The following is a 25,061-nucleotide window of genomic DNA, read 5'->3' as shown; positions in this document are numbered from 1 at the left end:
ATTATGACGTCCGAGTATACGTATGAAAATTATAAAATATTATATCTAGCTACCTTCAAATAAAATTTTCACAAAGAATCTCTCTGAGGGGTCCTCAACACGGTGAACTGCTCCATTGTAGACTTGGACATCATGTATTAATACGTCCTTTACTGTCAGCGCCATCTCTGCATATGCGCACGAGGCAGCAGCTACATCCACTTAGTTTTTCAGGATGTAGCGCCCTTGATGTAGCACATGATCATGGCAGATAATACAAACCACACGCCCAGAGGAAGTGGTGCTGTTTTTAAAGCATCCATCATTGATACTACGTGATCTAGAAAAATGTGCATGTGCAGGAAGTATAGAGCATGTGCAGGAAGTATAGAGCATGTGCCTGATGTATGAATCAAGCTATAAGCTATCGCAGCTATAGCTCGTGTTGTACTTGCTTGTACAAGTACATGTTTTGAACAACAAATCCTGTACAAATTAGCTAGCTTATAGATGGGCGTGGCCCTTCCCCCCCATTACATTATTTTATGGAATGACAACACTAAATTTCTGAAATTTCTCCTCTTTTATCCACATGGTTTATACTATCGACACTACTCATACCATACACGCTGCATAGTTACAATGTACAGTTGCTTTTTGCTTAACACAATCAAGCTGGCACTGTGCTAATGCCTCTCGCCATGATTTGCTTTCGCTCAAAAGTATAGAAGAGGAAGTATAGAAGAGGAAAAAGTGTATAAAATAATCTGTCTAAAACTGACTTTGCATCTATTGTATAATTATGGTAACAAGCAGTCTAAAATCAATTACAGAAGAAAGCAGTCTAAAAAGAGTTATCAGAAAAGGTTGGTTTGTGGCTTACCTGGACCTCAACAAAGAGAAGAAAATTGATTCTGATTCTGCCAGGATCTGGGGTTCAAAATGGATTCTCTTACACGTGGTATTGAGCGTGCATGCGCATTAGATCTACATCCAGGAATAGGGGTGTGTCTGCAAGTTCATAATGGCTACTAAAATACCGTAGTACAGGGATTTGAGGAGTTCTTGCAACTGTAATGTCGAGAGCGGAAGTACCTGTCACGTGAACCTTGGTAACAAGATTGAATTTTGGCTCATTCCAAACCAATTTTTCTCCAATAGAGCCTATTCATTTTTGCTAAACTCGGAAAACATCGACTTACATCAGAAAGCTAAGAGCCTTTGGTAAAGGCTTTGCACCACAGCAGATTGTCAGCTGAAGCTATCCTTGAGATTCTAATCGTTTTGTGAGCTACTGCTTGCCCCAGCCTGCCTGTAAGCTGTTGAAACTCAAAGTGTATCACTAGTCTCAGTAAAATCTCTCTTAGGCTAGCTCCAGCTGGATACACAGTTTGTGTGACATGACTAATAGTAGTAGCTCACGATTGGGCTCAAGGATAGCTTTAGCTGTGGTGCAAAGGCTTGCATATGCAGAGCTAGTTGGGCGTGGCCCCACCCTGGACGCGAACGTAGGGTTGGGCACCACTGCAATGTCAGGTTTGTGTCTGCTGCAAAAAATTTGCAGCCCAATCAGATTGCAGAGTTCAAGTGTGAAGGCATGGCTCATTAATGAACGAGTCAGTAACTAGTAATTCTCTTTAGTCAAATCAAAATGCAACAATAGTAGACAAGCCAGCTTGATCCAGGAACACGCCAGGTCAGTTAGAGCTAGTGGTATGCAAAAATGACTCCTGCAGTACCATTCTAACTGAGCTTTGCGGTTACCGCCCACTTGGAATTAATCGTATTCATGCTTAGCCACACCCTAAAGCTAAGTGCCGGTGGAACAAACCTGACATTGCAGTGGTGCCCAACCCTACGTTCGCGTCCAGGGTGGGGCCACGCCCAACTAATGCAGAGCAAAGCCTCCTATAGGTCGATTTTTTCCCAAAAAAAAAAGGGCTAAAGGCTTTATTGGAGAAAAATTGGTTTGTAATGAGCCATAATTACGTAACTGTTCACGTGACAGTTACTTCCGCTCTCGCAAGAACTCCTCAAATCCCTGTATAGCGCGAAATTTTCGAGGGGCTTAATTTTCGCGGATTTTGTGGTTAGAATCCTCACGAAAATTATGTCCACGATAATTGAGCTAAAGGCGTGGTGGCTTCCGGTAAGCAGTCTAGGCGCGTTACGCCTAGGCTGCTAGCTAAGAACACTTATTATGCCTCGAGGCGTAGCCGCACGAGGGATACGACTGTGTTGTGTGTCTGTCTGTCTGTCTGTGTGTGTGTGTATTCCAGCTATAACTGCTCAACGGTTGCAATGTAACGAAAACTAACAGCTTCTATAGGCTTCTAGCCACGTTCTCTTGGATTTTGATTCGTGGATTAGCAAACTAAAGCTTCTTTCTCGAGTTATGGCTAGTTTGACTCACATTGAAGGCTGTTGCAGTCTCTTCAGAATCTTTCATAGCATCATCTGTCCGCACAAACTTTCTATTCAACATATGAGTTAGCCTTGCACTAAAGCGCTAGCTTTTTGTTAGCTACAATACTCAGAAAATATCTGTTAAAACAGCTAGCTAGCAGTAGCCATTTTGTGAAATTGATCTCTTTGGACACACCCTTGGATGTAATGCGCATGCGCGCTCATTCCCTGTGTGAGAAAATAATATCCCAAGATCCTCCTGGCAGAATCATCTTTGTCTTGAGGGCCTGGTATATAAGCCACAAAACACTACCATATAACAATATAGATAACAATATGCATGTACACAGGTCTTTTCTTCTTAGATATTATATACACTGAACTACAGATCCTGGAAGAATCAATTTTCTTCTTTCTTGAGATCCTGGTAAGCCACATAATACAACAATAGATGCATGTAAATAAGTCTTTTCTTCTCAGTGACTTTATATAGATAAGCTAACTTTAATACTAATATAACACTCTAATACTTTTAAGCGAAAGCAAAAACATGGCGAGAGGCATTAGCACAGCGCCAGCTTGAACACTAGTTTTCGTCTGTAATCACAAAAACAAGATCTCTGAGAGTACAAGAGATACGTGTAGCAATCCCTGGGGAAAGGCTCTATTATGAGTTAACTTGAGTCTATTTTAATTGTACATAGATTACTCCTACTCGGGAATCATTGTTATGTGGATGCAGATGACCTTCAACCAGACGGAAGAGACCTCACAAGTGTAGAATGGTATCCATAGCGGCAAGACGGACCTGTACAAGACTGCGATGAGAGATGCCACAAAGTTTGTAGTGGAAGACGTGACTCGCTTTATTCACGGTGAGTGTTACTATTGCTCATTTGGTCCCCCCAAAGACACCACCTTACAATGCTCATGCAGACAATGTACAGTATTAACCGGAGCCCTACAGACTACAGATGTGGCTCCCCTGCCAACTGGAGTCAGGTGCTCTGAGAACCCTGGGAGACCAAACCTCTTCCCCTACTCTGGCTTGCTTTCTATAAGGTGATTTTGGACTGGAGAATGCTCGCTCTCTCCCCTGGCTCATTGACAATGTTGCTAAGGAACGGTTTGATGCTATATACTGCATGCAGGAGACAACTTCAATGTGAGGATTTCTGAATACATGTATCATTTCTGAGGAGTTTAAAATGGTTGAATGTTTGCTAAATTACTGGACTCAGGTGGGTGTTGCTAATAGCATTATTAACACGGATTTTATAAGAATTTATGACATGCACGAGATGATTGTAAAATAGTGTGGTGTTTGTTGCGTAGACAGTGGGAGTGCTAAGTAAACTGTTGAATGTGCTTGTTTTGATATGAAAGAGTACTTTCATGTAACACTGTGATAGTGCATGATTGAAGTGACTGCACTGCTTATAATACAGTATTCACATTCAGTGCACCCTTCATGCTGATCAATAGTTGTGTTCTCACTTGTTGTATTTGATTGTCTATACAGGTGAGAGTTGGTGAGCCAACAGTGCACAAGTTTGGACTGGTTCTACAAATAAGTATGGTGTGTTCCGAGCGTGAACCTTGTGTGCTGCGTTCTGATTTAGTGAATCGTGAATGACTGTATCTCTTCTCTCTCTGCAGGAGTGGCCATTGAATTGTGGGGTCATGAGCACATCTACAAGCACTGGCCTCTCTACGACTTCACGGTGAGCTCCCTCTGACCTGCCAGTGCTAGTAGCTTCATCGTAACATGTCCACTTGAGCACCAAAACAGTAAACTATTTAAATACACACATCATGTAAATACGTAGCCAGTCAGAAGTCCTCGCATGTCATGTATACACAAATGACATGCATGCAGAGCACAGAATGGTGAAAAGACGGGAAATGATCGGCTATAATTATGATTGTTGCCATGTTGCTAAAGAGGATGTCAAAGTCCATAATTATTAATGGCTGCAATGAATAGTACCAAGAGTTCATTTGATAGTACGTGTTTGTAGCTCTTTTTCCTCACCTTAACTTTTCCTTTCTCATTTCTATATACAGGATGGCACATGTTATTGACAAGTACACCATCACCAATACCCCATAGCTACAATCTTAATGTACTCCTGCTACAATTAACTGTCTTAACACAACATTATATACATTATGATAACCATGACATGAACAGTAAACCATACAAAAAATGAAAACAAAACGGTTCATTAAAATACAGATAAAAATAATAAAATAATAATTATTGATTCGATTGAAGTTTGTGATTGAGTTGGACTGGACATTCATTCATCACTGAGTAACAGTCTGTACGGAAAAAGATAATTATAATGACTCGGATTGTATGCAGATTTATCAAGATGGTCCAAAAGAGATCTGCCCACTAGTCGGTACCATAGACACAAATAAAATTAAACGCATAATCAAAATCCCCATGCATGCACCGCTTGAATTGTAGATTGTCTACACTATACATAAAGCTGAGGGGCATGTATGGATGGTGTTAATGTTCTCAACTCACCACACTGGTCAGAGTGAAGTCGTAGCAGTTGGAGCTAGGGGGTGTGGTCAATGTGCCGGGGGAGTTGAATGGTTCAAGACACACTGTGCCATCGTAACTCTCCTTGATATTGAAGTCTGCTTCCAACCAGACCGGAACACCCTGGGGGGAAGTACATACATAATTATAGACATGTATGTTGAAATGCTATTCTGGGCAGACCAACAGTGCATGGCTTTAATAAAGAGGTGGCCTGCTAACACAGGTCCAAACACATGCTATGGAGACTTTGGGGCCCATTAACCTGGCTGTATTATAGAGGGTGGCCTGCTAACACAGGTCCAAACACATGCTATGGAGACTTTGGGGCCATTAACATGGCTGTATTATTATAGAGGGGTGGCCTACTTATAGGGTGACCACAATAATTATTAATAGACAGTTCAATATTCCACTCCAAACAAGTACGCACGTATCTAACCCCATCATAAAAAAAATCACTCATGGTACATTGCACATATTTACTGTAGTGAGAATGGGAGAGAACACCATAGCAGCAAAGCATCATACATAATATTTATACCCAGTACTTGCATGATCCTTGCCAGATTGCAACAAATTGCTAAGTACCATTGGCTTATTCGTGACGGTTTGTCCCTTGCAAAACATTATAGTGCGTAGTAATACGATAATCATGTGATACTGAGTGCACTCGTAACAATACCCTCAGGGCTTACATGACGCTAGGGTCATCACACCCACTCACTCTCACCTTTCCCATGAGCTCTCCATTGACCACCCTCAGCCAGTATCCAGGATGCTTCCAACTACGCAGTGAGACCACACCCATACCTCGGTCAAACACCATAAATAGAGCTGCACAAAAGTAAACAAAATCACCCACCCCTCTGAGAACAACCACATCAAAGCAACGACACAATCTATTAGTTCTATTATCAGTTATTATTGCAATGCCATACACAGCTGGCCACATTAATGTTACATGGTTACCGTGGGTATCAGTATTGTCCTGTAGCTCAGTGACTCTCCCCTTCTTGTCGATAGCCAGATACATCTTAGACACTTTGTTACACAACTGGACAGTACATTTGTCGGCAATTTGGTTCTGCAGAGAAACATTTTTGGTAATTAGTACGTATAGATTACAATAATTATATTGAGCACAGATAATTAACGAGGGTTTAAACACAACGATGCTAAACCATGCACATCATGCAGCTTTATCGCACCTCTTGTGGTTACGCCCTGAGACATACATTTGGACACATACATTTGGAATGTGGTACACAGACAGAGGTGAAGTGGCTTACCAATACTGATATCCTTCCATACGCTTTCAGTGGCATGTTCGCAGTGTACATATTTAGAATCCCCTGCACAAAGAAGGGCACATTCAAATAGCCTTCACACACAAACACGTACATGTACTGTAACAGTAGAACCTCGATTATTCGGCATATTCACTTATCCGGCCTGCTTCTGGAATCAAGGTGTCCGGATAAGTGAGGTTCTACTGTATACTTATACTAATCAAACATACCATGCTTAGTACATGTACATGTACGAGAAGCAACTGTCTCTTTTGTAACAAAAGTGTCTCTTATAATCAATGAAACGATACAGTAACATTTATCACCAACGAAAATTATCCGCTATATGGTACCTAACTATAACAAACTAGCCAGATACCAATAAACGTACGTGTGCTCTGACTCTGAACTGAGCTTCTTTGGAGGAGGGCACTAGAGTATTAGAGTTAATGGTGGACCCATTGGGCAGCATCCCCACAAACTTCCCGGGCTGAGCAACTGACTCCAGACACACCACCCTCGACTCTATGCTCCCCACAGGGCGAACGTGGAGCTCACACTTCTCATTGAATCCCTGAGGCAAGTACGTTTATTATTATTATTATAGACACAAAATCAAAATTGCATCATGATCGAGTGTAACATTTAGTTGGTCAATACAAGCACTTTGCATGTCTACAGTCAGGGAAATGTTACCATGGATACATGTATACAGTGAAGCCCCTCTTAATAGCAACTCCAGAAGAAAAGGCAACTGCAATTAACATAAAGGCCAGTCCCAAATAAACGATTAAACAATCCTTCAACAAAAGCCACTTCAGTGTATTAAGGCCAAAGCTTTAATTGTTTCCCAAATATGTCCATCACACAAAAAGGTTCCACAGCACAGGCACACAGAAACATAAAACATTACGATATATACCAACAAATAATATATGAGAGGTGCTTTCACTCACGTTTCTGGCCTTGACATCACCCTTAGCGCTCATGGCAATGTATCGACTACTGTTAGCCACATTCCTTAGAGAAATGACACCATCGTTGGGATTAGCCCTCGGCTCTTCCACCACAAACAGGGTGTCTTGGTTACTAAATGAGCCACCACCCACAACCTACAAGGGAGGATCGGTCAATTACAAATTGTGATGGGTGATTGGGCTTTGCAAGTACTGAGGCAAAAAGTACGTGCATAAGTGATCAAAATTATAAAGTCCTCACATGTATAATCAATCATAATTTATACTGACCTTTCCCCAGTCTGTTCTGATAGGTGATCTGTTGGAGCTGGTCTCTGGGATTAAGTGGAGAAGATTGCCCTTGTGAAACAGATCCTGTGTGGTGTGTGTGTGTGTGTGTGTGTGTGTGTGTGTGTGTGAGGGGTATGCATTGTGGAGTAAATAAAGAAGGGAAGAGTTATAACTGGTATGAAATTATTATGAGTGTTTAAGAAGCTGTTTGTTAATCTACAGACTTAGAGAGGTATGATCCAAGAATGGACTTTTGAGGATGGTAGATGAACACCCACCTAACAGTATTGGCTGCTTTGGTACTTCGACTACACCTGCTACCCTTCGTTATAAAAGACATAATCATACGGGAAGACCACTTACCATAATGTTGTAGCCATTCGGCCTGCAAGGAGAAACATAGCGTACAGAGGGAGCAGGTGCTTGACTCCTGTAAGCTGGATACCCTTGACCCCCATACACTGGCTGTGGTGGCACACCGTACGTAGACTGGGGTTGACCCCCGTGATACGCTTGCTGCTGGGGGTAACCCAGCGGCTGAGGGGTCGCAACCCCCCACGTCGATCCAGGGGGCATTTGCCTCGGTAGACTCATGTATGCTATTGATGTGTCCAGACAACTTGACCTTTGACCCCAAGGCCCAGTTTGTGGCCGAGGGAGTGTTGTGTACTGTTGTGTGGGTGAGTAAGGGGGTGGTTGCGAGTACAATTGCGACCTCCTGGGATCTGGGGGTTGGCCATAGCCGACGTTTGGTAGAGATACTTGTTGTTGTAGTGCTGCTCGCTTATCCATCGAGGGGTTGTAGGGTGGGGGTACCTCTATGGGGGGTGCAGGTTGGGGGGGCATGGAAGAAGGGGGCGGGGCTGAGGGGACAGGCTGTAGAGAGTGAGGTATTGTAATGATAGCGACTGGCATGCTCTATATGCACCGTCATGTAGCTACTGTGAATATGGTGATATTGTAATAGGATACCTTAATTATAAGGCTTTCATTTCCAAACAAATTGTTCGCTAATAACATCTATTCAGAACATAACACAAGAGATGATTATTTAGACTCCCTTGCATGACAGTATGCTCACAACATGTGCAGTGAAACCTGCCTATAGTGGTCACTCTTGGTAAGTCAACAGTGACTGTAATAAAGGTGGCCTGCTAACACAGGTCCACATGTATGGAGACTAAATTGGGCCTATTAGCCTGGCTGTATTATAGAGGGATGGCCTGCTTTATATGGGGTGACCACAATAGGCAGGCTGCACCTGAAAACACACACACGATTGTGCTATTGTGAGCATGTGTTTACTTTATTATGGAGCAGCTAGTGTCGGAAATATCGAACACACTTAGTCATGGAGTACCTACCTGATCTTGTATGTTCATTCCAGCCACTCCAGCCATCAATCCCTAATAGCGGAGTTACTATAGTGATCATGATGTGAGATATATCAGTAATGACATAGTACAGTAGATACGGTGCCGGTGACCTCACTCTCTCACTCGTCCAACACGAGCTACAACAACAATCTAGATACACACGAATCCTACCCACCTACAAGTAGTAATAGTTCAAAACTCACATTGCAGTCATCTTGGTAGGCCATACTAGTCCAGCCGTGCTGCTGTTGCTGTGCTAGCTTCGCTGCTGGCTGGTTGTTGTGTGTTCAATGCATTCTCTCTAGCTCTCTAAAAGGATCTTGGAATGCAAGAACAGAATGCAAGTGAACCAGCGTCGATCTTTACCAAACACACATGGCAGCTCCAACAGCTATATAAAGATACAAGAACCAGAAATCCATTCTACTAAAGGTTCCTGAACAGTTGAGGTCATGAAGAGAGGCAAGGTGAGATGATTGTTGCAGTGACAGACTTTCTCATCTTAATTTTGTACCTGCAGGCATCTAGATTATTTACTTACGATTCAATTTAAAATATAATTTTTCTTCTGTAGAGTATTTCACACTGGATGACCAGTGCTCTAACAAAGGGGGCTAGTAGTGCACCTGTCAGTAGCGTAACCAAGGAAACCAAGAGCAAAGCATCCACTGGCTCTCGTAAGAGGAAGGCTCCGAACAGACCACCAGTCAAGAAGGAGGTTCATAATGAAGTGGATACTTCAGGTATGCATACGTGTGTCAGGAACCATTGAGATCATGTCAGTTATAATAATCATGGGGAATATGACATTAGTAAAATTACTAGTGTATGTATAATTATGTATGTACGATAGTCAATATTAATTATACTGTTGTATTATTTTATTGGACGAATTAAATTAATGCTCTGCATAGACTGTGCTGGAGGGGATGAATTGCCCTGGGCAGCTAAGCACCAGCCCAAAACTGCTGTGAGTTGCTCAAATTCCACTGTACATTCTCTTGTAGTTTGCTTTCAATTGAATGCTGCAAAACGTTAGTACCGTTGATCCAATGTACTGTCAGACATTTTTTTTTAATGCTAAATCTTTCTGTGTTTAAAAGTCCACAGAGGCCGTAATTAATTTTGTCATTTTTCCCCTCGCCACCCCCTGAATGCAGCCCTGTGTAACCGTCTGCAGTTGTCAATATCATTCCCCCCCTCCCTTCAGGTCGACCTAGCCGTCCACAAGAAGAAGATAGAAGAGGTCCAACAATGGCTGGAGTTTGCCCTCTCACCTGTGAGTGTGTTTGTTACCATGGCGTCCCTTGATTCTTGATTTGTCACAGCTATATAAGTACGTAATTTTAACTCTACTCACAAATTGTAAATGCATGCTCTCTCTACTCAACAATTAATTACAGTAATACTGTTGACACAGTTAATTTGTATATTGCTCATTGTGCATGATTATGACTCTATGCATTACTTATGGAAATTCTCTGAGTCTCAATTTTCTCTCTAAAAGTGACTTCCCATTCCCAAATTAAGTTACCCACTTCTATCATAATCAATACGTCGATCTGTTACTGCATCGCCCTCTCTTCACCCCCCACAGACTGCCCACCACCCCATAGTGCTACTCACTGGCCCTCCAGGGTGTGGGAAGACGGCTACCCTCCAAGCCCTGTCATATGACCTCTCATTCTCTGTCGTTGAGTGGGTCAATCAAGTCAATAGTACAAAGATAGAAGGTCAGTGAGAAAATCTAACTTAATTATCAGGTTTTACACAAATACAGCAGCAAGTTAAAATAAGCAGTACTGAAAAACTAATAATTACGTAGAATATGCGTTCTTCCAGTTTTTCAACTTTTTCGTTTGTCCTGCTTGTTTTCCTCTCGTAACTTTGAATCTTGTCATAGCCGGTGTATTGGTTTTGTATGTCCCTATTGTATTGGTTTTGTATGTCCCTGTTGTATTGGTTTTGTATGTCCCTGTTGCACTGGTTCCTAACCTCCTGTAGTTGTATTTTGAACGAGTTTTTAATTTCATCAAGCAAGTTGTCCAACTCAGTTCTCGTGTACACCGTCCCCTTCAGTTCCACTGGGTGATGCTCCACTGGGTGGGATTGTGTTTCTAGCAAACTAAGCCTCTCGCTGTGTGTAGCAATGGTTTCCTTAATTGATAACAGCTGGTCAGTGTATATAGAGATATCCACTGGCTGGGAAGGTGTGGTAATGTCATATTTCATCTGCTCCTCGATTTCGTTTATTCTCTTGTTTATCAGTTTAAACTTATCACGGTGGGAACCTGTTTCTAGCGAACTAAGTCTCTTACTGATTGCAGTGATGTGTTTCATCAACTCATCAGTGGTCCTAGAGTAATCCACTGGCAGAGAAGGTGTGGTAATGTCATGCTTCAGCTGTTTCATTTCCTCTTTGATTTCGTTGAATCTCTTGTTTATCTGTTCAAACTCAACTTGGTGATCCTTAGGACTAAGTAGCCAGGTTAAAGATGATGTCAAAAGGACAACAATTAGGAAGTACCTAAATTCAATTTTGTCTTTGAACATAGTTGCTATAAAAGTCTATTTATTTGCTTTGAGAATGGCCCCTGGTCAATTATAGGTTACAACCAGTTACATGCTTGTGGGTAAAGATACTCCCACACACGTAGTAGTATCAACCATATCGTGTGATGTCACTGTCATAGGAATGTGCAGTATGGCTACTGCCTTTAAACACATAATTATTTCCCTTGAGGTTCAAACCTGTACAAACTACGACTCTACATCAAATTCTCACTTTTAGCTTATATATAGGAGATATCACTTCCACTATTACTGTATAGCGCGAACTTTTCGCTGATTTCGTGGGTTAGCAATCCTACATGAAAATTAAGTCCACAAAACTTATTCTTTAATTAGAATTATCTAGCTCCTATAACGTGCAAAGATTTAAAGGCATGGTTTCCGGTAAGCAGTTATCCCACGAACATTGTGCACCGAAATGCTTTTAGAGGCCATTCCACGAAATATAAGTGCCTCCAAAATTTCGCGCTATACGGTATGTAAGATTTAAAATTCAAATGTGAATGACACTGTACAAGCCTGATTGCGTTTCTAACTATACTTGCGAATTGCGTGCAAAGCATAGGAAAATTCATGTCAATGCATGCTCACTCTTTGCGTGTCTTTTGATTCGAAAACCTGCAATTTGCGCCCGAATACGGTAAATTAATTATGAAAATTATGAAAAAGTAATTATACTTTCACATAAATCACTAGCTAGGAATAAGTTGTTAAGTTTGGTAGACACAGCAGAGAATAAAATCTTATCTGTGGTGGAGTGGGTTATAGTACAAATCATGCAGCGAGAAAACCTAATTAGGCTGAATTTGCGTATACACAACAATGGCAACAGCTAAATATATGCAGCACTGAAAAGATTAGAATAACTATATACATGTAGTATATGATATTCTCCACTTTATTCTCGTTTGTGCTGCTTGTAATCGAGTTGTAGGTTCTCTTAAGTTCGTTAATCTTGTGTTCATAGTCGTTGTAGTGGTTTTGAATATTGTTCATACACTGGTCCCTAACGTCCTGTATTTGTTTGTTTAGTGAGTTCTTAATTTTGTTAAGCAAGTTGTCCAACTCAGTTCTCGTGTACACTGTCCCCTTCTGTTCCACTGGGTGATGCTCCACTGAGTGGGATTGTGTTTCTAGCAAACTAAGCCTCTCACTGTGTGTAGCAATACTTTCCTTAATTGACAGCAGCTGCTCGGTGTATGTAGAGATATCCACTGGCTGAGAGAGTGCTGTGATGTCATGCTCTAGCTGTTTCATATGTTCCTTGATTTCGTTGAATCTCTGGTTTATCTCAACTTGGTGATCCTCAGGACTAAATAGCCAGGTTAAACACAATGTCAAAATAAGAACAAGTAGGAAGTACACAAACTCTATTATTTTGTCTCTGAACAGCATGGTTGCTAATTATAAGCTTTGATACGTAGTTTAGATTGTATTTGCTCTTGCTAATAGATACGTGTACTGTTGCTATGAGAGTTATCTGTGAATATTATTGACATAATTATGAATAACAGTAAGAGAATATTTTTCACCTTCACAAAAATAATCACTAGCTATAAATAAAGGAATAAATTGGGTAGAAACAGCCATATTAGTATTCCCCCAAATACAACAGAGAATATCATATTCTCGTTAGTGAGCGTTGTGGAGTCTTGGTGGGTGTACACATACCACCACGTGCACACCAAGATTACGAGTGTGATAACAATCAACAACCCTCTAACCGAAAATGCACTAAAAGTTGCAAAATCAACAGCAGTTTTCAATTCCTTTAGTTGTTTTTCTGACTTCTTTTCTAACTTTTCAATCTTTTCCAAGTTCCCTTTTCGCAGTGTGTCTACTTCACCCCTGAGAGCTTGTATAGCTCCGTTAGCAACCCTCACATCGTTAGCCAGTTGCTGGGAGTGTTCGCTCAAATATCTAGCGTGATCCAATGCTCTGTTTTGTAGATGTGCCTCCATTAAGTTCTGACGAACCTTGGTCTTACAGCCAGCGTACTCGTAAATGCAGGGAACGTCCCTTTGTTGGCAAACATTTTTAATGTGACTTTGAAGACCTTTTCTCTGCACTTGCTGTTGGCATCTTGGGCATGGCACATCTTGAAACTGGCAAGAAGTAACCGAGTAAATATTCTGGTTGATCTTTTCGTCGAGATGTGTTCCGAGTTTCTTTAACTCTCCTTTCCACTTACACCCTCTTTGCTCGTTTGAACAAAATACCTTTCTGTCTTCAAGCTGTCTCTTTAGTTGCTTGTCCGCCATTGTTGTGAATTGGCGTGCTTGGCAATGAGGGCAGGGTCGATTTTGCACGACTATTGCATTGATACAAACTTGACAAAACTTAATTCCACAGCAGTTGACAATTTGTGGCTCCCGCAGTATACACAGACAGATGATGCACTCAGCTTGTAGCTCTTTAGGCTGCTCTACAAACCTGCAGTGGTAGCCACCATCTTGATTGGCAGCCATGGTTGAAGTTTGTGTTCTAGGATAGCAGTAGCTCTGGTATAGGTATGATGATGACATTTGTCTTGTCTTTGAGCACACTGCCTGTTAGCTAGCTCATGTGATACAATTAGCACATTATTATGGTCATATGTCATGAATATCAGTGTGTGAGAGCAGATAAGGTGTGTAGGGGAACTCCCTGGGAAATTCCAACTATTGTTAGTGTAACAGATATCTAGATAAAAGTAGAGTACTGATCGAAGTGCTAACCCTCGGCGGGCGTGCTAATTCGGTTTAGTGAAGTCTATACAGCCTCGAGTCAAAGCCGCGTGTACATCTAAGGCCAACGTGCAGGTTCAAGCTTTTTAGCTTTTGCTCGCTTTTACGAAGCTTTAACATCAAAATTTGCCAAATTTAAAACTAGTGTTGAGGCTATCCATAGTACAAACATAATTTCAGCTACGTAGGTGAGTAGACTCGATCAGAATACACATAGTGATTGCTTCCCTTCTGCATGGGTACAGCTTGTTGATTACATCATTGAATAGTTGCTGACATCAATGTGGGCCTAAATAAATACGTGGGTGGTTGACCAAAAACATGTTTCCACATAATTATTATGACATTCATGCATACACTATTAATATCCTTTTCCCACACACCCACACCCACACACTCACACACCACCCACACACCCCCATGCATGCAGTGAGTGACGATATGACACTGTTCCCAGAGTCTCAGTCCCGACAGTTTCTGATGTTCCTCACCCGAGCCAATCGCTACCCCACCCTCCACTTAGGGGGTGGGGATTCACCGTACACCACCAGGAAGGTCGTCCTAGTTGAGGTGAGTGAAGTATATATACATAAAAATTCTTTTGGTAAAAGGAACCATCCATCCAACACGTAACCTCAATAGAAACGTTGATCTGCTATATCCTGATCATATACTACAGTCTAGCTTTTTAACAGCTTTATCAACAAAGGTTGGTACCGTAGTGCTAGAATGATGCGTCATACTAACTAATGCTATTACATGTATGTGAGCCAGCGACTACCACGTTGCATATTAAAGATTGCAAAACGTTTTTCGAGTCTTAAAATTGGCCAAAACGCATACCGTACTCTACCGAGATTACGCCCACGTCCGAAATTACGCCCACCCCCACTTTTGAGTGAAAGTTCCTGCATAGGCTAATTTGCCTCGAAAATACGCCTACCAGGAAGTGATGCATTTGTCAGTGAGCAAGTTGTCAAGAAAAGGTTTAGCAGTTTATTGTGTGCCCTGGTTAGCTCTGAATAAATTATAGCTAGATCCTATTAGCAAGTATAAGAGACAAGGACAATCTTCTCTGAATCTCTGTTAAAGACTCTGACAGTGACAAGGAACAACCTTCTGATGCAGAATCTTAACTCTTTATACCTTAGCTACTTTACCCACGCATTTACCGTTGTTGTATGTTGATGTATTCATTGTATTTCAAGAGCTGGCAGGCCTCAGACGCAGACAGAGAACAATAGTTTCTTAATGAGTGGGCTTAATTTCGAGGCAAACACCTGGGTGGGCTTAATTTCGAGACAAAACTACTGTTTTCGAAATTAAGCCCATCCCACCTGTAGCTGCTTTGTAGCATGCAATTAGGGTGGGCGTAATCTCGGTAGAGTACGGTAATATAATTGTCCCTATACAAAATGTGAGAGGTATTTAAATTGAAACTGATTTTGTAGATGTAATAATACTATAATAGTATATTCATTTATGCTATATATTGAGAGATGCTTAAGTACATGTAAACACTGTATGTAAACACAGTGCCAGATCCAGGTGGTTTCAAGTGAAACCCCCTTTTTGGGTCATGTGAGAGATCTGATCAGCAACTTACATGTATAGTCAACTACATAAACAGTTTAGCTGCTACGTATTAAAACGCTAAGTTAGCCAAAAATATTATTTCAATATTATTTTATACACATGCAGTCAACAATTTCCTTAGCCAAGATTCTTGTCACTGTGCGTGGGCGTAACATTGACCTGAATCTGTCACTTTAAACAACAGGAAATGACATTATAGTTGCTCTATATAGCATGTTGGAATCTGCATAGTGCAGCACCCAGTTAGTTTGCATTCCAAACAAAACTAGCTGAGAGTTTTTTTGTGCAATGGCTGAAGAAGAAAACATTATGAGGCCTGAGGAGCAAAATGGTCATCAGCAGTTGATTGAGAAGAACGTTGAGAAAAAACTGCATGAATTTCAATTACAACAAGAAGAAAAACAACAGGTGGGCCTCTTAGCTACGTAATTATAGCTCACTGCATGCTGTAGTTACGTTTAGCAATATTAAATAGGTATTATAATAGTATATTGATACTAGCTAGTCTTAGGTAGATTTATTTTTTAGCAATACATCTCCTTTGCTGCAGTATTATTGGTTCTGGTTTGTGGGCCTTTTTGTAGTCATAATGGTTGCAGTTGGTGTTGGAATGGCTTACAATCGCGGCTATTTGAATATTTCGTCGCCTACTGAAGTACTACTGCAGAAAGCATTGAACGAAACAAAGGTAAAACTTGCCCAGTTTGAGAAGGAACGAGATCAAGATATTAAGGATTACAAGCAAAAGATTTCGAATTTGGATGAAATGTTGAGCAGTAAGACAGATATCAATGCAATGAATGTAGTTTGTAAAAAATTGAATGAAGAAAAGACTGTTTTCTTCCAAGAACAGCTCGATCGATGCGAGAATAAAGCAGGCAAGCTGGAAGCAAGAAATGAAGAGTTGCTGAATGATGTTGTTCAGTGTAAGGCGTTGATGAATCAAGTGAATTCTCAGCTTGCTTCACAGGATTCAAGCTGGGCTAGCGGACTTATCGATAACATTGCTAGCACTCTCAAGAGTTTCACCGCTTAGAGATCGGTGTACATGAACTATATGTAAATAACCCTTTTTTGTAAAATTATGTCCCTATATAGTCTCTATACTTTATACCAACTCTGTTATGATCATGTACATCGCATGTGTATGTAATATGAAGTGATTTACTAAAGAAGCTGCCTGGTGGTAATTATGTGTAGTATTTTGCAATCTATAAAGTACTGTACATAATTATGTGAGTTGAATTGCTCCTTCAGACTATAGTTCAGTTGTTTGCTTCCTGTTGCACAATAGGGGGTCGTAATTGCGTATATGAAATGGAAAGTTATCGATCATTCATGGCCATTAAATACCTCATTTTATACAGGAGTTTCCTAATGCCTTTCTCAGAGATCCCTGTGAATTTCATCGACTTATAAAGTGAGTCCTAATAATAACAAGATGCTCATAGACATTCACCCCGTGCGCTTCATTGCACAGCGGCAAAGCGAATACAATAACTTCTTACCGTCGATTAGAAAAAATGACTTTTGTCGCCTTCGAAGATCGCCTACAACTTTTAACTATATCTAGCCTATTATTTTTCAACTACTGCCTCGTTAGCAGTTAAAGCAGTCCATGAAAGTGTCTAGTTAGCTCAAGCAAACAGTTCATTTTTGTGTCCACACACACACATACACACACACACACACACACACATACACACACACACACACACACACACACACACACGCACGCACGCACACACACACACACACACACACACACACACACACGCACCAATTGCTCTACCCCTGCTGCACACTGCACGGGTAATTATGTTTGCAATTTGCTATATATTGCTTGCTTTCTTGAATTGTAGTACTCAAGAACTTCTATTATGTGGGTAAACAAAAGTATACAAATTATACCTGTAATCACATGCACACTTCACCCTCCCCCGTGAAGGTCCATATCACGCAGTCTCATCTACCCTCTGGTGCTTATCTCATCAGAGACTCACCATGGCAACTCCTCTAACAAACTATTCCCCACATCTCTCCTCGCTGAACTGAACATACACACCATCTCCTTCAACCCTGTGGCCCACACCAGCCTCGTCAAAACATTACAGAAAATCTCCACTTTAGAGTGTGCCGCTACTGGTCGAGGGGTCAGGGGGGCCGAGGGGGGTAAGTTTCACATGCCCCCCAGAGAGGTGATTGAGCGTCTGGCAGACAGCTCGGCTGGAGATGTGAGGAGTGCTGTCAATGCATTGCAGTTCACTTGCCTCAGAGGTAAGGGCCCCGGGATTGTGGTTATGGTTGGCCTTGCATAATTATGTTGAGAATTATAATTATGGTGTAGTGGTTTATAAAATCAGTGTTGGAAAAATTGTTGCCAAGCTATTATTATGTTTGACTTAGAACTTCATGTACTCTATCTGGCAAACTGTGAAGGGGTGGGATTTGTGACTTAGGGGTGGAATTGTTATGTAACAAGAATGTCAACCACTCCTGCATGTACCTGTATAATTATCAACAACAGCAGCTCATTAATGTTATTCACAGTGAATCATAATCTTCACTATTGTGCTTCCCTGTGAAGGTATTTACAAGTTAATTCACAGTGTGTGTACAGTGGATTCCATCCTAATGCTGGGTGTAGGAGTGGTTGTATCATGCAACCTTGAGGTTGATAATTGCATTATGGTTTGTATAATGAGACATCTGTGTGGGCTGTGAGAGTAACCCAGCATGCATCATATGCCATTATTATCTTCAACTTGTTTACAGCAGCATCCCATTAGATAATTATAGCTGTAATTATTGCCCAAGGTGCGTGGGCGGCCACGGGTGTAGTAGTCGTTTGGTTTCTCTGTCTGTCTGTTTGCGATTTCTGAGCCTGCTCACCTGGATGCCACAGCGGTACGTTTACAAGCATGGATAGCCTTCACACATAAAATTATTAGTTTAATAGTGGCAGATTTTTATGCCTCGGTTCTGCTGTGATCCAAATAACGGTCCAGGACTCCATGCAGGAGTGCATGTCAGGTACCTTTTTTTTGTATAACATTTTAGGTTTCTTTCTTCTGCTGTGATCCTATAGTCCTAGTGTATATATCTGACCATGCACCACTACCGTTTTCAAAGCCTTGTCATGATTATAGTGTTCAAATATTTCCTCTGTATAGTTTAGGTAGTTGCTGCTAGGCTCTTCCATGTTCATGTATGTCCCGTATCATTACCTGTATGGTTGTGAGACGTAAAACAGCCGAGGGTTAGCACTTTAGTGCTCTAGTATGGCATGTTGTAAAAAGGAGGCATGCCATATATATCGCGCTATAGTCAATTCGTGGATAACATTTTCGTGGTTGCTGGTTGCACTGTAGGTAAAGAGGCAAGGTCGCTTCATTCGTGGGTAAAATATTCGTGATCTGAGCTCCAACCACGAAATCCACAAATATTTGTCTCTCTGAAATAGTCCGCTAATAGTCTGCTAATACTGTAGCTTCATTGCTGTAAAGCTTTTGCTCCTCCACCAATTTAAGGCATCAGCACCTGCAGTGCTTTCATTTAGAACAGCATTTCCCATATGTATAGTGCATATATACTGTCAAGAGTAGATAAGAGTGCTTTTATCTACTCTTGATACTGTTCAATTGATAATTATAATGATACTAAATTTAGTTCTCTCTATCGTGCAGACTCCACTGATCTCTTGTCTGGAGGGCCACACCCACCCAGGACTGACAAGAGGTCTGTTAAACTCTTACGACAAAGGAGCAGCTCTTCAGGGAGACTAAAGCGACATGGCAGCACTGACTTCTCTAAACCGTTCTCTATTGGAGGGAGGGACTGCTCACTCTTCTTGTTCAGAGCACTGGGGAAGATACTCTACTGCAAGAGTGAGTGGAAGTACATGTGTATCATCAGCCTTGATTATTGTGCATTTCTTAGGCTAGTGTGATTGAATGATGTTATGTAAATATTTTTTGCATAGTGTGCTTAATTGGTAAAGGGTCATTACTTTTACTATTGAATATTCGTACACTGTATGCACTTAATCTAGTACCACATGCTTACACACAGGAGACACAGAGGCTGAGACCACACCCACTCTACCAGCCCGGCTGCAGCTATGTGAAAGGTTACCCTTGCTGGTGAACCCAGAGGTGCGTAGGGAGATGGTTGTGTACCCTATGTTTCTGCCCCCCCCCCCCTTGTTGTATCGTACCTTATTATTTCTATATAATTATCTGCCCCCTCCTTCCTTGTAGGAGGTACTGGAACATTGTCAGCTGAGCAGTGAGATGTTTGCACTCTACCTACAACAGAACTACCTCGCTTTCTTTGACTCTATGGACGACGCGGTGAGTGTGTGTGTGTGTGTGTGTGTGTGTGTGCATGCGTGTGTATGTGTGTGTGTGTGTGTGTGCGTGCGTGTGTGTGTGTGTGAGTGTGTGTGTGTGCATGCGTGTGTATGTGTGTGTGTGTGTGTGTGCGTGCGTGTGTGTGTGTGTTAGTGTGTGTGAGTGCGTGCGTGTGTGTGTGTGTGTGTGTATACAGTCGTGTATGTACGTGCATGTGTACGTGTAGTCTAATGATGGTGTGTTCTTTTTAACCCAATTTTATACACATTCAGACAGAAGGCATTGCGTACCTCAGTGATGCCGACCTACTCAGTAGATTCTGGTCAGACTCCAAGGTAAGAGCTAGCTACATGGACGTCCAACATTCCCTCCTGTGTTTAATAGCACATGTGGGTACATAACAGTGGTTGGGAAATGGGTACTGTGATATTACAAGTAGTCAAATAAAATCTTTATTCCGTGATAACTGATTACTGTAATACTTTGGCTAGTTAGTATCTATCGTCGAAAAGTAATATTATATCGCATGTACTTATACTTTCCATTTATACAACTTTCCGTACCAATAAGATAATAAAAGGTAATGATCACTTCTCAGGAGACTCGTGCAGTGCTGCAGAGCTATGCTGGTAGTGTGAGCTGCAGGGGGCTTATGTTCAGTAACAGGTCCACAGCCGGGGGCAAGTGGAGGCCATTGCACAAGCCTCAATGGAACAGTGTCAAGAAACAGGTGAGCTAGGTCTAAGAGTGTTCACTGGAAATGCAGGGAGGACAATTGTACGTGCATTAAAAATTAAACTATGCATGCATGTATGGCTACAAAGTACAAAGTACAATGTATCACTTTGTTTTTACGTGGCCTTAGTACTTACATCTCACAATTAAGGCATACATTTTGTTATATAAGATCTCAGGCTTACAGAGGCACATGTATAATAGAGCTCAAATTGTTTATTTTTCTTTTCAGTATTTTGAGAACTGCTCAACGGCCCGAGGCCTATTTCTACATTTGGGGGCTTCCCCTTTTGGTAAGCTTACTTAACACGTACTAATGAAATACCTGCTCTCCATTCCATTGAATGATACTATATTTAGACTATTTTGTCTCTATTCTTAGCTCATCTGTGGACCCCTATTGAGCTGCAGACGGAGATTCTTCCGTTCCTGTCTCTCGTCAACCCCCCGCTAAGAAACTCAGGTACGTCACACCGTGTGGGGGTGGGGGAGTGTGTGCTTGTCTCCAAATCTAGCGCTGACGGCTTGTTTATTTGTTATAATTATGTTAATTGTTTCGAACCATTGTGCTCAAAAGTCCATAGAGTCAATGATGATGAATTTTACAGTACCTTAATTAAAAGCATCCCTGCCACACTCATTAATGAGAATACCAAATTCCCAAAATGGGCTTGACTATACAATTGCGTCATGTCACGTCCATGTCAGTATATTGTAACATTCTTTTGGGTGAAAGATTGTCTGATTAGAGCAGGAATACACTGTGTACATTAGTGTATGTGTCGTTATATGGTCATGTGGTTTTGTACGTGTCGTTATATGGTCATGTGGTTTTGTACATAAAGGAATTGTTTACTATTATTGGTCTATAAACGATTGACAATGTGTGTGTGTTCTGAATTTGGGACTGTATAATTGTATGACCATGTGCATAAACTGTTGTACTAAGGTTTTGGCTACCAGAAAGGTGAACTACTCTCTTTGGTCATAGAACATTTTTAGAATTATGATAGCAATAATAATAATAGGCAGGTACATGCATCCCTATTTTTAGAATTCTGAGTAGCTCATTAAGAGACCATTAAGAGACACCCTGGTGTGTGTGAGGTCACCCACTGCCCACCTGATCATTGCCTTTCTTGAACGGTGTAGAGTTACATTGTTATTTTTATCATATAATTATGCTAACTATTGCCTTGGGCGGATACCTATAGCGGCTATAGGGCACCTAACCGTCTAGACTAACTTAAGCAACCAAGCATTAATATTTGCATATGCATGGTTACCATAATACCATAAATGCCAACATGTATATAAAGCAGACCACTCCATACAGCCAAGTTACTATAATACAGTATTGATAGACCACAATAAAGGCTTCACCACTTTTATTACAGTCACTGTTGACAGGTTTCACTGTGAGGTGCTAATAGCATCACTTGTCTATATTATATACCAACATTATTATGTGCAGCACACAGAATAAAACTACCTCGATCCTAATATTCATTCTGTCCTTTTTCGCTAAGCTACAAAAGGTGTAGGTGTGTGTTACTGGCATCACTACAGCCCACAACTAATTGTTCCTGCTGCATGGTTTGGCAGCTGCTCGTACCCACCCTGTGTGATTAGGGCCAGTACTGTAACTACATGTAGGTGTAGGATAGCTGACTGGCTATACACTGTGTATTTGACCTGTGTACTTTCCTTGTTTGAAATGTTTTCACATTTTACAGTTATAGGTGTACATACACTTCAAAGCTGATCACTAGGATTAAGATATCATACTCTCAGCCTCCACTTTGTGCACCACTTCCATTTAGAGCTTATTTCATACGTTTCTTTGGGTTTGCACGATCCCCTTCCTTTAAATGTTGCTTTTCTTGTACCAGATTTACTGTGCGTGTGTTGTGACGTCATGTACCTCGTACAGGGCAAGCGTCGTTCCTACAGACTCTCTCCCACTTCAAGTCAGCCTATCAAAGGTACTTTGACCTCTACAGTGATACACTTAGCCAGCTGCAGTTGCTGGTTTCAATATGTATAGTCAGCAGAAGTGACTTTTTGTCAGTGTTGTATAGGAAGTTTGCTGTGTTATGGAAACCTTTAAACAAAGCCTGTATAATACAGTCATCCGTGATTCTCTAGGGTATCCTAGGGCTTGTTGTAGGTAGCATATAATTATATTTAACACTGAAACAGACACACATACGATGATAGTGCATCAATAACATACATCTCACAGTTGAGATACATGTAGTAATGACGTTGGGCCTTATATAGTCACATGATGACTACATGTACGTACACAGTGTAGTTATACACAGCTCCAGTATAGAAGTCATGCAGGCAGGTATTGTATTGTACCTAACTTGTTGTTCCTTTCAATTAAGACGATACATATACACATGGCTGCTATGATTTGTCTCATCTCATTGTTTGCCTGTGATCTCGTGGGAGTTGGTAGTGCTGGACATGAGAGCACTGGCATTCCACTACCGGGTAGCCTAGCAACCTGACAGTACGTGCATGACCTCTGTAGAGCAGGAACAGTAGTTATAGACCCTAGTGCTAGTTGTTTGGGAAAGGGAGTTTGAGGGTTTGTGAAGGGATGGGGGGATACATAAATCTTAGATGACCAATTTTGTGAGTTTTCTTAATTGTGCTAGTGATGTATTAGCTCTCTATTATTGCGTTCCTATTATTGTGTTCCTATTCAATAAATACGTGCAAATTGAATGATGCCATTGTTGCTGTATTGAAGCAGTTTTTAGCTCAGTGTGTGTGTGTGGGAGGGGACCACTAATTTGGACCACAGCACCATAAAACTAATCAACCCTGCCAGATTGTCTAACCTCTTATAGTGTAATGATACACCCTAGCATGCTTGGAATAGTTCTGGCATTAGCCTCGACTGTGTACTCTGTGTGTGTGTGTACATGTGTGTGTGCATGTGTGTGTGTGTGTGTGTGTGTGTGTGTGTGTGTGTGTGTGTGTGTGTGTGTGTGTGTGTGTGTGTACATGTGTGTGTGTGTGTGTGTGTGTGTGTGTACATGTGTGTGTGTGTGTGTGTGTGTGTGTGTGTGTGTACATGTGTGTACATGTGTGTGTGTGTGTGTGTGTGTGTGTGTGTGTGTGTGTGTGTGTGTGTGTGTGTGTGTGTGTGTGTGTGTGTGTGTGTGTGTGTGTGTGTGTGTGTGTGTGTGTGTGTGTGTGTGTGTGTGTGTGTGCGTGCGTGCGTGCGTGTGTGTGTACTCTGTGTGTGTGTGTGTGTGTGTGTGTGTGTGTGTGTGTGTGTGTGTGTGTGTGTGTGTGTGTGTGTGTGTGTGTGTGTGTGTGTGTGTGTGTGTGTGTGTACATGTGTGTGTGTGTGTGTGTGTGTGTGTGTGTGTGTGTGTGTGTGTGTGTGTGTGTGTGTACAATTAATAGAATTTCTTGTCGATATCTGTTTGTTTGTAAACTTCAATTTGAGACAGTAGTATATCTTTCACACACACCACCTGAAGTATTTGTTAATAATGCTATTGAAGTTAGCTTGAATTCCATGCTTCTTTTTAACCCTTAGACACCACGCCGAGACACTGGGAGAGAGGGACACTGAAGGAGTTAACGATGAAACTCCCTCGAGCTTAGACTACAAGAGCAATGGCCGACAGAGCCGCACATCAGGTAAACACAGAACATTTTGGAAATTGTAATGTCATAGCAACTATTACACTGTCTAATAATTATGTCTGACCTAATCACTCTTTGTCTGGAGTGATTTTGCATTCCAAAAAACTGTTTATAGTACTAATTATTTATCACGTACTAATAACTTTATCCAGTGCCCTTTGCACCCACACTATAATAGGGGATGCTCTCTCATCTCAAGGCTCCTCCCACACACCCTCACAAGACCGGAGAGAGGACTCCGATATCGAGATCGGGGATTTTGATGACGATCTAGTTTGGTAGAGTGGTTTACTCTAGCTAATTGAGACTGCTTTCTCCGTGGTTTTCTGACTCTCCTGCCCACTCATTTCTGCATTATTGTTAGGTTCCTAAATTGTAATTATCATCTGCCTCTTTTCTGCGTACACAGTGACACTATCTGCACAGTTATCTTATTTAATCATCTGAACAATCATTGCTTATCATGTTACGAATTGTGAATATGAAAGAACCAATTTGTTGAGCAACCAAACGACTTTTTGAGTCGTGTTTTGTGTGGGAAAACGAGTA

The 25,061-nt window shown here is 41.4% G+C and overlaps 4 protein-coding genes and 2 long non-coding RNA genes across 15 annotated transcripts in view; 3 read left to right on the top strand and 3 right to left on the bottom strand.

Annotated features, from left to right (window-relative positions):
- Positions 1-326, bottom strand: part of LOC135334611 (uncharacterized) — a 36,549-nt gene extending 36,223 nt beyond the window's left edge. For 2 of the 3 annotated variants that reach the window (XM_064529866.1, XM_064529868.1), the window contains exon 1: positions 54-326. In XM_064529866.1, coding sequence (XP_064385936.1) covers positions 54-165 — 112 coding nt within the window. In that variant the 5' untranslated portion in view covers positions 166-326. The remainder of the gene's footprint in view (positions 1-53) is intronic. The other variant, XM_064529870.1, reaches the window with a different exon arrangement.
- A 2,278-nt stretch (positions 327-2,604) lies between these two features.
- LOC135334640 (uncharacterized) lies at positions 2,605-4,589 on the top strand. 5 transcript variants are annotated; one of them, XR_010394344.1, is made up of 6 exons: positions 2,605-2,812; positions 3,090-3,260; positions 3,322-3,550; positions 3,908-3,964; positions 4,045-4,392; positions 4,453-4,589. It is a non-coding gene; the product is annotated as an uncharacterized LOC135334640 (long non-coding RNA). The 5 variants fall into 5 exon arrangements; XR_010394346.1 differs by lacking the exon at positions 4,453-4,589 and having other exon boundaries at positions 2,606-2,812; positions 4,045-4,176; positions 4,265-4,401; XR_010394345.1 differs by lacking the exon at positions 4,453-4,589 and having other exon boundaries at positions 2,606-2,812; positions 3,128-3,260; positions 4,045-4,401.
- On the bottom strand, positions 4,531-9,183 carry LOC135334621 (uncharacterized). The gene is made up of 11 exons (XM_064529886.1): positions 9,061-9,183; positions 8,846-8,887; positions 7,845-8,357; positions 7,482-7,565; positions 7,191-7,346; positions 6,626-6,808; positions 6,235-6,297; positions 5,915-6,029; positions 5,676-5,779; positions 4,925-5,065; positions 4,531-4,710 (listed from the first exon to the last, which is right to left on the bottom strand). The coding sequence occupies exons 1-11, from the start codon at positions 9,082-9,084 to the stop codon at positions 4,696-4,698; spliced, it is 1,440 nt and encodes a 479-aa protein (XP_064385956.1). The 5' UTR covers positions 9,085-9,183; the 3' UTR covers positions 4,531-4,695.
- Positions 9,184-9,191: 8 nt separating this feature from the next.
- Positions 9,192-25,036, top strand: LOC135334615 (cell cycle checkpoint protein RAD17-like). 4 transcript variants are annotated; one of them, XM_064529875.1, is made up of 18 exons: positions 9,192-9,324; positions 9,432-9,600; positions 9,772-9,827; positions 10,068-10,136; positions 10,455-10,590; positions 14,585-14,724; positions 17,118-17,170; positions 17,699-18,027; positions 19,437-19,637; positions 19,822-19,904; positions 20,010-20,102; positions 20,375-20,437; positions 20,701-20,832; positions 21,070-21,130; positions 21,220-21,300; positions 22,730-22,822; positions 24,403-24,506; positions 24,691-25,036. In XM_064529875.1, exons 1-17 carry the CDS (start codon positions 9,310-9,312, stop codon positions 24,468-24,470), a joined length of 1,842 nt encoding a protein of 613 aa, XP_064385945.1. In that variant the 5' UTR covers positions 9,192-9,309; the 3' UTR covers positions 24,471-24,506; positions 24,691-25,036. The 4 variants fall into 4 exon arrangements, with proteins under 4 accessions (XP_064385945.1, XP_064385944.1, XP_064385946.1 ...); XM_064529874.1 differs by having other exon boundaries at positions 22,771-22,822; positions 24,691-25,035; XM_064529876.1 differs by lacking the exon at positions 22,730-22,822 and having other exon boundaries at positions 24,691-25,035.
- On the bottom strand, positions 12,930-14,002 carry LOC135334630 (TNF receptor-associated factor 3-like). Its single transcript, XM_064529898.1, has one exon. It carries the CDS (start codon positions 13,951-13,953, stop codon positions 12,982-12,984), a length of 972 nt encoding a protein of 323 aa, XP_064385968.1. The 5' UTR covers positions 13,954-14,002; the 3' UTR covers positions 12,930-12,981.
- On the top strand, positions 14,746-16,940 carry LOC135334638 (uncharacterized). The gene is made up of 2 exons (XR_010394340.1): positions 14,746-16,158; positions 16,301-16,940. It is a non-coding gene; the product is annotated as an uncharacterized LOC135334638 (long non-coding RNA).
- Positions 25,037-25,061: the final 25 nt, after the last annotated feature.

Source organism: Halichondria panicea, chromosome 4, assembly GCF_963675165.1.
Source record: "Halichondria panicea chromosome 4, odHalPani1.1, whole genome shotgun sequence".
NCBI classification, from domain to species: Eukaryota; Metazoa; Porifera; class Demospongiae; order Suberitida; family Halichondriidae; genus Halichondria; species Halichondria panicea.
The sequence above is the reverse complement of the archived record's forward strand: the minus strand, read 5'-3'. Positions and strand labels throughout refer to the sequence as shown.

Bases quoted from the DNA above. Each gene is read 5' to 3' on its own strand.
- LOC135334621 (XM_064529886.1), bottom strand. From the start codon at position 9,084: ATGGCCTACCAAGATGACTGCAAT. The intron at 6,809-7,190 runs GTGAGTGAAAGC...TACTTGCCTCAG, and splicing joins GTGATGTCAAGGCCAGAAAC to GGATTCAATGAGAAGTGTGA. The intron at 6,298-6,625 runs GTACGTTTATTG...TTCTTTGTGCAG, and splicing joins AGTTCAGAGTCAGAGCACAC to GGGATTCTAAATATGTACAC.
- LOC135334630 (XM_064529898.1), bottom strand. From the start codon at position 13,953: ATGTCATCATCATACCTATACCAGAGCTACTGCTATCCTAGAACACAA.
- LOC135334615 (XM_064529874.1), top strand. The intron at 20,103-20,374 runs GTGAGTGTGTGT...ATACACATTCAG, and splicing joins TTGACTCTATGGACGACGCG to ACAGAAGGCATTGCGTACCT. The intron at 20,833-21,069 runs GTGAGCTAGGTC...TTTTCTTTTCAG, and splicing joins GGAACAGTGTCAAGAAACAG to TATTTTGAGAACTGCTCAAC.